At 35.8% G+C, this 15,008-nt stretch overlaps 1 protein-coding gene across 1 annotated transcript in view; it reads right to left on the bottom strand.

The window, feature by feature from the left end:
- Positions 1-15,008, bottom strand: part of CNTN5 (contactin 5) — a 516,137-nt gene that overhangs the window by 263,939 nt on the left and 237,190 nt on the right. Inside the window, exons 8-10 of the mRNA XM_012801575.1 lie at positions 12,139-12,275; positions 10,953-11,082; positions 9,443-9,593 (exon numbers count right to left, since the gene is read on the bottom strand). Of these exons, the coding sequence (XP_012657029.1) occupies positions 9,443-9,593; positions 10,953-11,082; positions 12,139-12,275 (418 nt within the window). The remainder of the gene's footprint in view (positions 1-9,442; positions 9,594-10,952; positions 11,083-12,138; positions 12,276-15,008) is intronic.

Genomic DNA, 15,008 nt, shown 5'->3' with positions numbered 1-15,008 from the left:
GGGGAGGAGGGAGAACCAGGAAGGGGGAGGAGGGAGAACCAGGAAGGGGAGGAGGGAGAACCAGGAAGGGGAGGAGAGAGAACCAGGAAGGGGGAAGAGGGATAGCTAGGAAGGGGGAGGAGGGAGAACCAGGAAGGGGGAGAGGAGAAGGGGAACAGGGAAGGGGGGAGGGCAGAACCAGAGTGAGAAGGGTTAGAATGCTTAACCATATGCCTAACCATTGGAAAATCTCATTTTCTGTTCATTAAGGCCTGTTCAATGAGTTTGCTGGTTAAAGGGATGGTAGATTAAGAGAAGGGTGTGTTTTAAATTGTTTTCAAAGCCAAAAAGTTTCTCTCTTTAAGTGTAAAAAATATAGCAAGAAAATGAATGAATGTGTGCTCTCTTTCCTTTTTTATAGGTTCAGATAATATGGAAGCTATTTGAAATATATGAATTGTATTATAGAAATTTATGATACTTTAACTTTCTGAAGGAAGTTTCCCCTATAAACACTCAGTGTTTACCTTATCATTCTTCAGTGATTATAAACATAGCATATAATAATTATATCCAGTATGTAAAATAGAGGAACATAAAATGGGATTAAAATCATCCATAATCCACCTCTTAGAGATAACATGTGAAGAAGGAGCTGCAGTTACTTCTTGTACTTTTCACTTTTTTTTTAGTTGCTGTGGATTCATTGAGGGTACAAAGAACCAGGTTACCCTGATTCCATTTGTTAGGTAAATTCCTCCTATAATTGTGTCCCATCCCCATACTTCTAGTATTTTTGATGTACGTATTTGTGTGCATGCATGAAATTTGTCCCATATTCAATTATATCTTTATCATTTTTTTGTTATTCCTAAATACTTATCAAAAATAAGTTTTAAAAAACCACATGGTTCCATAGGTATATTTTTCCAAGTTTCTTTCTTTCTTTCTTTCTTTTTTTTGAGACAGAGCCTCAAGCTGTTGCCCTGGGTAGTAGAGTGCTGGGGCATCACAGCTCACAGCAACCTCAGCTCCTTGGGCTCAAACTATTCTCTTGCCTCTGCCTCCCAACTAGCTGGTACAACAGGTGCCCATCACAACGCCCAGCTATTTTTTGCTTGTAGCCATCATTGTTGTTTGGCGGCCAGGGCTGGATTTGAACCCGCTAGCTCAGGTATATGTGGTTGGTGCCTTACCTGCTTGAGCCATGGGCTCCAAGCCTTTTTTCTAGTTTATGTTACCACATTTTTTAACTTTTTCTATTTAAATTATAACTGTGCTTATTTATATTGTCACCATGATTTGAAGGGTTTTGTTTTGGGAGCCCTAACAGTTATTAATTTTTATACACACACGTGCATATATCTGCATATATATATATATAGTTATTGCATTCTTGTATTTTATCTATGGTTGACAACTATTGTTTTACATTTCTTTGACATCTTGTTACCATATTTGTGACTATGTTTTAACTGTTTTGCATAATGATGTGTGTTTGTGCTTTAAACTTTCTTGTATATTGTGCTTGTATATTCACAAGCCTGGTTTGCCAGTTGGTAATGCTCTTAGTTTCACTTATTTCCTTCCCTATTTCTCTCAGCCCCCCCCCCCCCCCCCCGGCTCTGCTGTTCAGATATTGACCTTGAGGACAGTCATGCACCCAGCTCCTAGTTTAATGTTCAGAGTCAACTAAGGCCCAAGTGCAGCTCAACTAGAGTGAGATGAGATATTTGTTGATTCTTCTTATCCTTATGAGTATGTAGGGGTAAATTCACTCCTGGAAAATTTGAAACAGTAGTTCTTTTGCCAGAAGCAGTAAATGGAATTATATAATTTCCAAAAACCATAGAGTCCAGTATTGTTCATCTATAACACTATTTATTGACATTATTTATTAACCACTTCTAATCCTAAGATTCCATTGCTGAACCCACAATCTCCAAAAGAGATTGTGTGGATGGAGTGTAGTAGAGACAGTAGCATTTTGACGCCTTGAAGAGTGATGGTGTCTGTGGTTGAGGAGCGCAAGCCAACCCAATTTCTGAATTTAGTAGTATGGTAATAAAACAGGTTAGTAGAAGATCCTCTCTGCCGCTTCTTATCTTGACTTTGCTGTGGTTTCAGAGGTTTTGGCTTCAGTGAGCTGTTGGTCATTTGTTAACTCAGCTCATTTTTGTAGAAAGGTTATTCCTCCTGGAAGTCAAGAACTTGTTCCTTTATATCCTTAATTTCCACTGCAGCTACGACCCTGCATTTTTTCCTTCTTTCTTTTTTTCACCCTAGCATTCTAATAGAAAAGCGGGGATGTTGAACTAAGCAGAGCCTTGTGTAGTTTTCACTGAAATCAAGAAATCAGCATCCCATCTTGATGAAGGGGCGCCCATTCCCTCCTCCTCTCCGTGAGCTCAGTGTCCCTGCAGAATGGCAACCTGACATCCCTGAGCGGTACTACATCTTATATTCTAGTAGTTCACAGGCATTAATTCTTGTGAAGTCAGTTATCAACCTTTTCTTTTTTTTGACAAATAATGTCATTTTGATCCTTTGAACACATAGATTTTTAATTTACCAAGGAAATCAAATGATATATCCATGACATATGAATGCTCATTTCCCCTCATCATGCAATTTCTCACACACTGAAGATAACTAAGATTCTACCCAGGGTCTGTATTGCTTTATGTTCTTAATATGTAAAGTACAATGACACAGAGGAAACAACAAAGCAGCGTGTTCATTAGCAAACTCAGCATGTCGGTGAAACAAAGGAAAGAAACAAGACCCTCGTTACACCTTCAAATCGCTCCTCTTCCTTAGAAGGGGAAGTTCCCGCTTTCCCCCCACTCACAGGGTCCTTAGGGCATTTCCTGAGAATATATTTTTCCATATGTCTCTGAGTCAGAGTGTGAGCTTGATCATTGTTGTCTAATAAACACGACATGAATTCCCACTAGAAGCCAGCTAATGGGTACTTCAAGTGCAATTTTCTATGTCTGTTAAATGAATAACTTGAAAACTTTGCCATTCTAAAGCTCCTTTGGTGAGCAGGGGACTATTCTAAGGGTTTTTGGACAAGTCTTTGCTTAGATTATAGACCCATAAAAGAGAAATTATTCTGTAACTCTGCCCCTCCGTAGGATAATTTTGACTTGTTTGGATGTGGGAGTTCTTAAGCATCCACTAGAAATACGGTCCATTCTCTCTGTAACTAGTGCCTTCCTCTGCCTTGAAATGAAAACTGGTACTTAGGCCACTTTGAAATTTCAATACCTGAATAATTTTCAAACGTATATGGCATAGTTTATACACACATCTTCTTTGGGGTCAGTAACAGTGTCCACATGTGCTGATAGAAAGGAAATAAAATGTACCTTGACCCCAAACTATGCATTTTCATTTTAGCCAATATTGTCTCTGTTCACAAAAAGCATAGGAAATTGAACACACAATAATGAAGACTTAATATTTGTGCACTGCTGGAGTGCTTCCGGATGATTATATTTTAACAAAAGTTAATGGCCAAGTAATGGAAATAATGAGCTAAAGTGAAAATCCAATATGAATTTGATGAGCAGAACATTCTGAATGAGAGCGTACTAGAGGAGAAAATCCCCACGGAGCATTTTACATTGTGGTACTCCTGGAGTTTATTAGTTTTACTATGAAAATGGACATGATGGATTAAAGAACCTACATGAATGTGTGTTGGTAATCTTCAAAAGAGATTGGGCAAAATCTGGAGATCCCATAAAGAGAAAGAAAAATAGTTAAAAAAAAAAAAGTCTTTAAAAGACTTCCTCTCTATTTCCATTAATTCCATATATACATTCATCTATTTTCTCATGCCCTATAAAGCTTATCATGTGAATAAATAACTATTTGGTCTGCTAAGACAGAAACCCACCCTAAAAATACTCAGCCAGGAGTAGATGAGGGAGAGAGTGTAGCAAGGCCAGGAACAATAAGAAGATGATGGGAAGTGCAGGTCTGGGGCAGCGTGATGATTTGAAGACATAGAAGTTTAATGATATGAAGACTTAAAAGACTCCTTTAGTTCCAGAAAATAACTAAAATATCCCTGACCTTATATAACTGAGAAAGAAATGGAAATGGTAAGACTCTTGACCACTGATAACAGAAAGTTGCCAGCATTCAAAGATTCCAAAGTTCAGATGGTTCTCCACAGGTACGGCCACCACCACCATCATTATCACGAGTATCATTACTAACACTGAATAGCCAGTAGATTGATTTTATATACATGATTTCATTCTACTCTCACAACACAATGAGCTTACTGTTTCAATTTAAATTCTAGTTTTATAAGTGAGGTAATAAATTAGGTAGTTTTTTAAAAACTTCATAATCTACAGGAAAAACTCTCTATTCACTGAGTTATAACGTTACCCACAATGATAAGCAGTTATCATCATCATTGGTAATAATGTGAGTCATTATTTGAGGAATAGTTTATACTCATTATTCTGTGATATAAAAAACAAACAACTATAGACAACTCATAGCTCTGATAGAATCCATTTTCTTTTTCTTTTTTTTTTTTTTTTTTTTGCAGTTTTTTCGGCTGGGGCTGGGTTTGAACCTGCCACCTCTGGAATATGGGGCCTGCGCCCTACTCCTTTGAGCCACAGGCACCGCCCTAGAATTAATTTTCTTATATATTTTAGGTGTAGCAGTTAGGGATGAAATTTTTGGTATTAAATATAAAAAGTGTCTTCATAAAGTTCAAGTAAAGTGGATATTATGAACAAATTATACATGAATTTTAACATTATTTTCCACTAAAATAAACTCACAGCAATCATTATAACATGTCTGAACAGGATCTAGGTGGAAGAACTGGGAAGAATACAATAACTCTTTGAAAAGAGCCCCTATCAGACCAACATAAATTCTGCTAAAATTGAAGCAAAAACAAACATCCTGTTTATGGTGAAGCTTGGCTGAAAAAGAGTAAATCACTGATGCTTTACAAAAAATTTATGGGATAACATCTTAAAGAAATCAACAGTTTGCAAATGGAGAACTCATTTTAAGAAGGGATGAGATGGTGTTGAAGACAAAGCTTGGTGGTATCAAGGTCTCGAAGCACTTTGAAGAGCTGTGAGAAGAGATGAATCGTGGCTTTACTGGTTCAGTCATGCAGACAAAGCAGTCCCAGCTAAGAGGTGGGAGTGGTCCCGGCAAAGCAAAGGGGACCCACCAAGAGCAGAGGTCATGGAATTTTGGTTGCTGACTTTCTGAATAGCCAAAGAACAATAACATCTCTTATTATGAGAGTGTTTTGAGGAAGTTATCAAAGCTTCACCATTAAAAATACTTGGGAAAACTTTCTAAGAGAGTCTTTCTCCACCATAAAAATGCTCCTGTCATCAAACAAGGGCAATCTTGTGAGAGTTTTGATAAGAAATCATTAAGGATTCACCTTATAGTCCTGATTTGGCTCCTTTTGACTTTATTTCCTCCTCTTTTAAAAGTCTTTAAAGGTCACCTATGTTTTTTCAGTTAAGAATGTTAAAAAGACTGACTGCAGTCACATGGTTAAATTTCACAGACCCTCAGGTCTTTAGGGACAGACTGAATGACTGGTATTCTTACTCAATACCTTGAACTTGATTGAGTTTATATTGGGAAATAAAGTTTATAGTTTTCAATTTTTATCCTTTAATTTCATTTTTCATGAATTTTTTTGAAGTCCTGTTATATAAGCAGAACTGATTTGTTAATTAAATTTCTTGTAAAATTGATATCATGTTCTAGATATTAACTCTCAAATTTTAAACTTTTGGATAATGATTTCTATATTTCCTTAACAACATATAGATATAGGGAGGGAGGGAGGGAGGGAGGAGGGATTGTGAGAGAACACTGTGTTTTGAAGACCACATTGCCACCAAAACAAAACTTGAAAAATTCAGTCAAAAGATGGGAGAGAAGGGTAATCCAAATAGTTCACTGGCCCTCTCTTAGTAGATCATTGACACTAAACTTCAGCTGTCATATCATTGTGCCTACAGTTTAGACTCAAGTTCAGTTAGTTCTGGACCAACATCCACTTTTGTATGTTTTCAAATAATTTGATGACATTTTTCCTACAATTAAGGTTCTTCATTTTATTTTTATGTCATTGCTCTGGACATAACTTTATGCTACAGAAGTGATGGATGTATTTCTCACATTTAAATATTTCTGCCATACTATACTATATTATTTTGACTCCTTTTCTCTAGTATATTTTTATTTATTTCCCTTTATAGGAAATTGCCATGTCCTATTCAGTCTTTTTCTGGAATAAATCCAAAATACAAGGGGAAGCTGTTAATGAAGAATAGGTGAATTTATTCAACATTTAGCCCCAGGTATTGTAGGTTGGATGAATAGGGAACATATTTGACGTTTGTCATATGGGTGGTGTGAATACTTCTATTCCAACAAAAATAAACCATGATTTGAATATGCACTGCTACTGAAAAATATATAGAGTAAAACTTTTTAAAGTATTAAGTGCTTTCTAACACCTCTCTTTCCATTTAAATATTTACAATTCCTATCAAATGATTGATGTGCTTTATATCAGAGAACTAACATAAGATTTCCATAAGAAAATAAGTTGCTGTTGTACCTGAGATCTTGTTTTAAAGGATGTATGATAAATACATTTGAAATTGTAAGTTTCAAGCTTCCCATGTTTTTAGAATGTGTAGTTTTCCAACTATCTATGTGGTCTTCTTATATTATTTTGTGTGATTTAAATCCTAGCCTCTTATTTTAATAATTGGATGCATTGTTGTGGGCTGTGCATGGCCAGCTAGATTGTATTCTTCATAAAATCTGGGATTGCCTGAGTGGTTACAAATTGTTCATCAGTAAAAATTGTTTTTTGTAAGTGCACTTGTTAATTTTAAGAGTAAAAATGCTCAGAATGGTTTGAGTTCTGTTCTGAAATGAAGCCAGGTTATACATAGGTAGTGCCCAAGTTACAAACATCCAATCAACGTAGACTCATACCTGTGAATGGAGGTTATTACAGGTTAAGACAGGCTATTACCTGTTCCATCTTATATACAAATTCAACTTAAGGACAAACATACAGAACCCATCTCCTTCATAACACAGTAACTACCTGTACCCAAATATATAGATCAGGGTGGGCAGAATGTTAAGTAAATGTGCCCAAGTTTTGCTTTTATCTGAGTAAATAAAAAGACAGTTATTTCACATTTTAACCTCCTTCTTGAACAACACTTTGACCAGAAACATCAATAACTGGAAAAAATCGATCAGTGTTTGAGGTCACTTATATTTTTCTCACTAACCCAGGGGGTTAGCAAAGGAAAGAAAGCAAAAAAGTTAGAAAATTAATGAACTGTGCTTTTAAATTTCCAGAAATTAATTCATAATAGAAAATTTATACTTCTTACCTCTCTATACTTTTGCCTTGGTGTAAGAGACGGCACCTAAGTTTTCAAACTCACAAGTGATATTTGTGAAGAGTTGATAAAGAATATGATTATGAATAAATAGCATGAGGCTCATACCCAGCTCCAAAACACAAAATAAAGTAAGGCACTCCAGATAGAAAGCTTGCAATAATAAGGAAAATATGAGTATATTGTCAGTATGATATTTTTCAATACATTTAGAGAAAATTATAATCTAACAGTGTAAGTTATTTATACCTATTACATAACAAAAGGAATGATCTTCTGCTTTAGTAAGTTTTGTTTATATTTTTATGAGGAAATATCCAAAAATATTTAATCATTATTTGGTTGATAGAACCAAGACTGGTCTCGCAATTTGTGATTTAGCCCAAAGACGGTGCTTTGGCACACTTAGTACCCTGAACTGAAGCAGCAAGAAAGGTCATTTTGATGTTCTCTCATTCTCCTATCTCCCAGTCCACTTTCTCCCTAAAACAAGTCATAGAAACTGGGAATTCCTCCTCTCCAGGGTGGGTTATAGAAACTAGAACTCTTTTTTCCCAAAGCAAGTCACAAAACCTAGATGGGTAGACTTTCTCCCCTCACCCTTGAAATCTCTCAGTGGACAGGTGTCCTCTCTCACACCTGGAGAAAAGGAATAGAAAAGCCAAGAAGGATCTGAACCGGGAATCCTGCTGGGTTTTCTCCCCTCAGTCTATTACCAAAATCATACCCTTCTTGTACAATACATTTCTACCCAATTGTCTGTTCTTCATTTAACCTAAGCATAAAAATGAACAATTTCCCCCTAGGTCTTTGGTTCTAGGCATCATTTCTGAAGCCTCCTGTGTCACACGAGACATTGAATAAATTTGCTCTGCTTTTCTCTTGTTACGGCAACCCATGTTTTGTTATAAGACAGTCAGCTGTGGCCCTTACGATGGGTGAGGAAATGTAGATCCCCTTTCCACCTCTGGAACACAACCCCAGGAGCTGGCCAACCCCAGGCCTGAACTGAAGACAATCATTTCACACTGTTAGACCCACACAGACAATTTAAATCAGTGACTCTCAGATTTGATGGGAAACAAAATATTCTAAAACAAATTTGAGCATTTTTTCTAAATATTTAAAAATTACTTAAGGAATTATTCAAATGGATCTCTAATGCTAATTTAAATTAAACTACATAATTAGTTACTTCTGGATAAGCATAAAACAAGTTATATGTTAATCCCCCCAAATCAATTAGAAACAAAATTCAAAACAATATTGTGGAAGATATTACAAAACAATAATAATGGAAGATATTATGTTGTCCAATCTGAATCAACACTTGTCATGGTAATAATGATAGGGCATGGGACACTTGAACTTGGCCTACATAGATTGCTATGTGATGATCTGACTCTCATCATTTGCACTCCTGTGATATCCTTTGGCTTTTCTTTGACAAGATGTTCATGTGTTAAATTTTTCTCTGCACATTTCTCATTTGCTTAGGGCAACTGAAGTAACCCTTTGCTATTTCACATTAATGTAGTTGAGGGGGAAAAAGGGCAAATAGTACAAATACCACATGGAAGGGTTTTGTTGTAAGGTGATTGATTATACAAAGGATTCAGAATAGGTTTCTATTATTAAGTATTGACACAGAATGAAAACAAAACCCTTACAAATTATCATAGATAGCAGGTGGACTCCCAAGACACTGAACCAAAATGAAAAACAAAAATAACAAACTTAGAACAAGAATAACTAGCATAATGAAAGTGTGCCTTTTTTCATAACCAAATGAAATTTCCAGCTGGTGCTCAAACCCCATGGAGGCAAAGAGGTCTGGCCATACTGAAGTAGAGCTTTGGGTTTTTTCAAAATCATTTTATAGACAAAGCCACATTGTAATCAGGTTCTGAGACACGTCTCACAGTCACCACAGACGGCTTCAGACATCGTGCGTGGCATTAGTACCATCTAAAAAGGCCGTCCGAGTTTACATTATTAAACAGACATCTGACCTTTTGTTCTCTCTCACTGCTTTGTCTCCTTTCTTCCAAGAGATGATTGGTTTTGGAGAGCCTTGGGGTTTGCACTCTATAACAACTTCTCGGCCTTTGGTAACAATTATTGTTTTCTTCAGGTGATTCAGTGGAAAAGTAGGAGCTGAAGCTATGAAAAAGAAAACATTAGTTCTACCCAAATTAATGACAACAATCACTAATGAATGATTCATGAAGATTTTTCAACTTTTTCTTCTGGGATGCATATTTTATAAAATCATAAGATACATATCTCTAAAAGAGACAATAACTCAACATTTAATTTATTATTAATTAATAGGTATCACTTTGGTTCTTTCCATTAGCAGGGGATGGTTTTATACAATGTAAGATCCACAGATAAAGACTATTTTGAAAATTGCAGGCTTAATTCTGATTAACAACTTCAACTGTGAAAGACTAATGAGCAACCTGGGTGAAAGGTCAAGAGGACCACCAAGGAAGTCTGTTTGGGTTTCCTCTGGAAACATGGATGTTACCTGTGAAGAAGTGATCCTGTGTCTTTCATTTCCTATCCAGGAATTATAATTTAATACATGCAAAGGGTGCCAAAAAATGGATATACATTTAAAGAAAGGAAAAAAAATGTACTAAATTTGTAATACTCAAATCAACTTTGGCTTCTGCAGTTACAAGAGGTGCAACATGTGACTTGCATTCGTCTTTTGTTGAAGTCCTAATACGTAGGTTAAATTATTTTATTTTTTATTCAACTTTGGTCTATTTAGTGTTTCTTTTTTAAGTCAAAGTATTATGAGAAGTACAAATATGTTTGCCTATGTGCCTATGTGGATCACTTTAATAGTGCTAGAGTCATTTTTTCTTTTTTTTTTTGCAGTTTTTGGCCAGGGTTGGTTTGAACCCACCACCTCTGGCATATGGGGCCAGTGCCCCACTCCTTTGAGCCACAGGCACTGCCCTAGAGTCATTTTTAAATGCGTGCCTATTACATTTGTATCAGGGGTGTAACTCTAGGAGCTGGCCTTCCCTTTTTTGTAAGGATGATAATATTTGGGGTCCCATGAGAGGAGGGTAATTTACGCTGTACAGGAGCCGCACATCTACTGGTAGGTAGGAACACTTGGGAAAACGGTAAGCGTGGCTATGCAGCAGGGATGCACTGCTGGGATTCTACATTCTGATCTCCTGCCCTCAAAGCATTCTTCTTTGAAAATTAACATATATTTCTTTATGAAATTTTTTAATGCCACAACAAAGACATATTGTGTAAGCCTTTTTTATGATTAAAACTAAAGTTAGGAAACGATACAAACAAAAAGTTATAGGACAAACTACACAATGTAAACCTGTCTGCTAAAGTTTTAAGAAAATATATCAGCAGGACACAGTATTTCTTTTCAAGCCATAAAATAGATTTTTACAACTGCATCATAAAACTTCAGTATAGTAAGAATTAGAGCATGGAAAGAAGCAAGGCTTTCTATGTATTTATTTAGAAATCGCATACCTAGAATCTTCAGCTCAGCACTAGCGTAAATGGCGCCGTATTTATTTTCAGCCAAACACTGATACATTCCAGCATCTGATTGATTTACACTGTGGATCATCAATACTCCATTAACCATCTCAACCCTGCTCTGTAATGGAATAAAAAAAATTATATCTAGAATGTAAACAAATCATTTGGATTTTATGGGTACTGTCTCCTAGACCCACGCACGAAATGTCTGCAATTAACCCAATGAAACATTATTTGGTAATTTAGCAATGTAAATTTACTGTATGATTATTTTATTATAAAATGTCCCTTGTAAATTAAATTATTTCATTGTCAAAGGAATTATATCCGTATTTCCTATAGTCATTCTTAGAAGTTTTGCTTTCAGCTTTGTTTTTAAAATAAGCTGCCGTTTTTATGGTGTGTAATTACCAAAAATTTCACCTTTGTTTGGTAAAACAATCAGCAGATGATGGTTTTACTTGAATTCCTTTTACAAAAGAGAAGCAGAGATTCCACAAGGTAGAGAGGACTGAGGTTATAGACATGTGGGGTCAGAGTTAAAAATAGCCCCCGGGTTATAAAAACAATTCCTTTACTGTGTTGAGCAAATAAGAGTTTGCCTTTTCTCTCACACCCCAATGAACTAATACAAATAGAAAACTGATTTCAATTGGATTCTAGACAAAATTATTGGCTAGAAAATATACTTCATTATCAGAAGAAACTTAACATAGAGGATAGAAAATTGAACATGTGCAAATTAAGGTAAACTAAAGCCAAGAGTGCATTTCAAAGACACATTTTAAATTTAAAATGTTATTAAACAACCAACTGTTTTATCTGCTCAATGCAAGCAAGTCATTTTTTCATCTTAGTGAGCAGTGGTTTATGTATCAAAAGAAATACCAAATCATTATAGACGATACCTAAAAGTTGGCTAGAAATGGCAGGAGTCCATGATGGTCACCATTAGTTTCCTAAGAATTTATAGAATTGAGAAAAATCTTAAAGAAACAATATATTACTCCAAAAATGGGGTTATAAAAATGAAAATAAAATGTTGATTATGTACTTACTATATTTATCACTCAAAATATCTTAAAACGCAGAAGTAGGAAATGACTTTCACCAACAGCCTAGTCTTGTGTGAATTCTTGTTGCACTGGAACAGGTAAATAGCTCCCGACAGTACCTGAGGCGAGTAGGGTGCTCCGTTCTTTAGCCAACGGTAAGTGGGTCTGGGTTTTCCCGTAGCTTTACACTCCCACCGGAGAGGGCTCCCGCTGTCTAACTGAGTATCATTCAGTTTTTCTAGCCAGTGTGGATAAGCTGTGAATATTAATCATTAAATAATGGTGATTTAATTTCTCAAACACTTTACCAAATTCAAAATTCACATGGAAAAATCTATCATATTTTGTTTAATAAATTCATGTAACCATAGATATTTAGAAGTTTGGCAATGCATTACATGCAGCTTTCCAATACCTATCCAAAAAACAAAATAGCAGTGAAGAGATTTTGAATAATTAAAATACTTTTACAAACCAAATGAAGTATATCTTTTTTATTTCTTTTTCTTTTCTTTTATTTTATTAAACCATAGTGGCGTACATTAATACTGTCATGGGATACAGTGTGCTGTTTTTATGCACAATTTGAAATATTTTTATCAAACTGGTTAACATAGCCTTCATGTCATTTTCTTTAGTTATTGTGTTAAGACATTTATATTCTACATTTAGAAAAATTCACATGTACCTTTATAAGATGAATCATAGATGTGATCCCACCAATCACCCTCCCTCCATCCATCTTTCCCCTTCCCCTCCCCTCCCTCTCCCCTTGCCCCATATTCTTGGGCTATAATTGGGTTATAGCTTTCCTATGAAAGCTATAAATTAGTTTCATAGTAGGTCTGAGTACATTGGATACTTTTTCTTCCATTCTTGAGATACTTTGCTAAGAAGAATATTTTCCAGCTCCATCCATGTAAACATAAAGGAGGTAAAGTCTCCATCTTTTTTAGGGCTGCATAGTATTCCATGGTGTACATATACCACAATTTATTGATCCATTCATGGGTCAAAAACAGAGAGGTAGATGTATGGAACAGAATAGAGAAGAGATGAACCCAGCTACTTACTGTTATATGATCTTTTACAAGCCAATTAAAAACATTGAGTGGGGAAAAGATTCCCTATTTAACAAATGGTGCTGGGCGAACTGGCTGGTGACCTGCAGAACACTGAAACTGGACCCACACCTTTCACCATTAACTAAGGTAGACTCTCACTATCTTTTTTATTTCTAACTTTTTAGTTGATCACATTTTGACATCCAGGTAGACAGTGAGAGCTTGGAGAGCAGAGTTGATGCAACCATGTGTATTTACTTAGGAATGACACTGCCCCATGTATAACAGTGGGTTATCAGTTTTTTTGTCAGTTAAATTTAATGATCTGCCTCTTAATATATTATGACTAATGTGGAAGTTAAAAAGAAATTTTAAAAGACCTTAGCATAATAACAAAAACAAAAAAACTCAGAAAGAACTGTTGAAATATTAAAGTAAAAACAGATTTGACACCTGGAAAAAAATGTTTCTTCAAACATATTTTGGATTACTTTGTAAAATGGCCTAATATAGTGCCCTGATTCCAAAAATAATTTGAAATGGGAATCAAGCAAGTGATCAAGGACATGAAAATGAGTTAATTTATGCTGTTCCTTCACATTCTTTTTGGACACCACTATCGGCACAAAGCTTTCCCGGAGAATATCTGATAGACCACAGTGTCTGTGGGCTGTCAGCACGAAATGTAGGTGGGTGAGATGCAATTAAAATATTCTTCAAATTCACTCCATTAATAATTTTGCTAATAAAAATAACTTGTTATGTTGCTCTGATAATTTAAAAAAATGCTATCAGCTTATCAATGCTTGACAGATGCTCTTCCAGACCTTGTTGCTTTGGACAATGACTGTCTCTGGTTTATGTACCTTTTTTGGCCAGTCTGTGTATAGGACTTATATATCGCTCCATGTCTGTCACTATCACTATCATTATCAATATTTATATTTATATGTAGGACACATAATAGTAAGAAAGAACCTGAAACAAATCACAAGTATGACTTGGTGACATCACTGGATTCTCAATATTCTATTCATATCAACTTCCCACTAACTGAGTTAATATAAAAGCTTTCAAGCAAAGCCAGACGGAAACACACAAGCCCCCACATACACACACATATCAACATGCCACAGACACACAGACACACAAAGAGAGTTTGGTTGTGTATAGTGTTGTAATGAAGTCAAGCCCCATATTGGAGAAATACAGTTACTGTCATTATTGAATAAACATTCTCTGACATAAAGGTTATGTGAGTTTAAGAAGTGTCATCCTTCATGGTAAACCGGGAAAAGGTTATATGTTACCTTCAATGCAGGATCAGCTTTACTGTTACTGCAGGTTTTTTGCATTGCAAGATCTTTTCTAAACCACTAGCTCTGTACTAAGTGGACCAAGCTAAAAGAGATGATGTAAATGGACAGTAATAAAATGTAAAAAAAAAAAATAAAGTTTGAAAGAATTTCTCTTAGTCCATGATATGAAAAAGACAGTACAGTATTTTTAAGAACCATGTAGCAACAATAAAATTATTGGTAATGTAAATGAGAAACACAAAAAGTTACATTGAAAAATTTTCTTTGGCAGAGGATTGCAGGTAACTAAAGGGCCTTGGCTTTGGCTTCTGAATAATAACACGGGTGAACTGACATCAAGACTGGTCTGCATTGTCGGGAGTCTTGAATCTGTCTGCAGAAGAAAATGGCAGGTTGTGCCGCGATTAAAATAAACCTAGTATCAGAGCTCCAGTCGCACAGCACAATCGGTTAGCGCGTGCAGATAAAATAAACCTAGTATCAGAGCTCTATTGAGCAATTGGTTAGCTCATGGTGCTGATAAAATAAACCTAGTATCAGAGCTCTATCCCTCAATCGGTTAGCGCGTGGTGCTGATAAAATAAACCTAGTATCAGAGCTCTATCC

This window comes from Otolemur garnettii, unplaced genomic scaffold, assembly GCF_000181295.1.
Source record: "Otolemur garnettii isolate 467f Iridium unplaced genomic scaffold, OtoGar3 scaffold00001, whole genome shotgun sequence".
Classification (NCBI taxonomy): Eukaryota; Metazoa; Chordata; class Mammalia; order Primates; family Galagidae; genus Otolemur; species Otolemur garnettii.
Note: the sequence above shows the minus strand (reverse complement) of the source record. Positions and strands in the feature narration are given on the sequence as shown.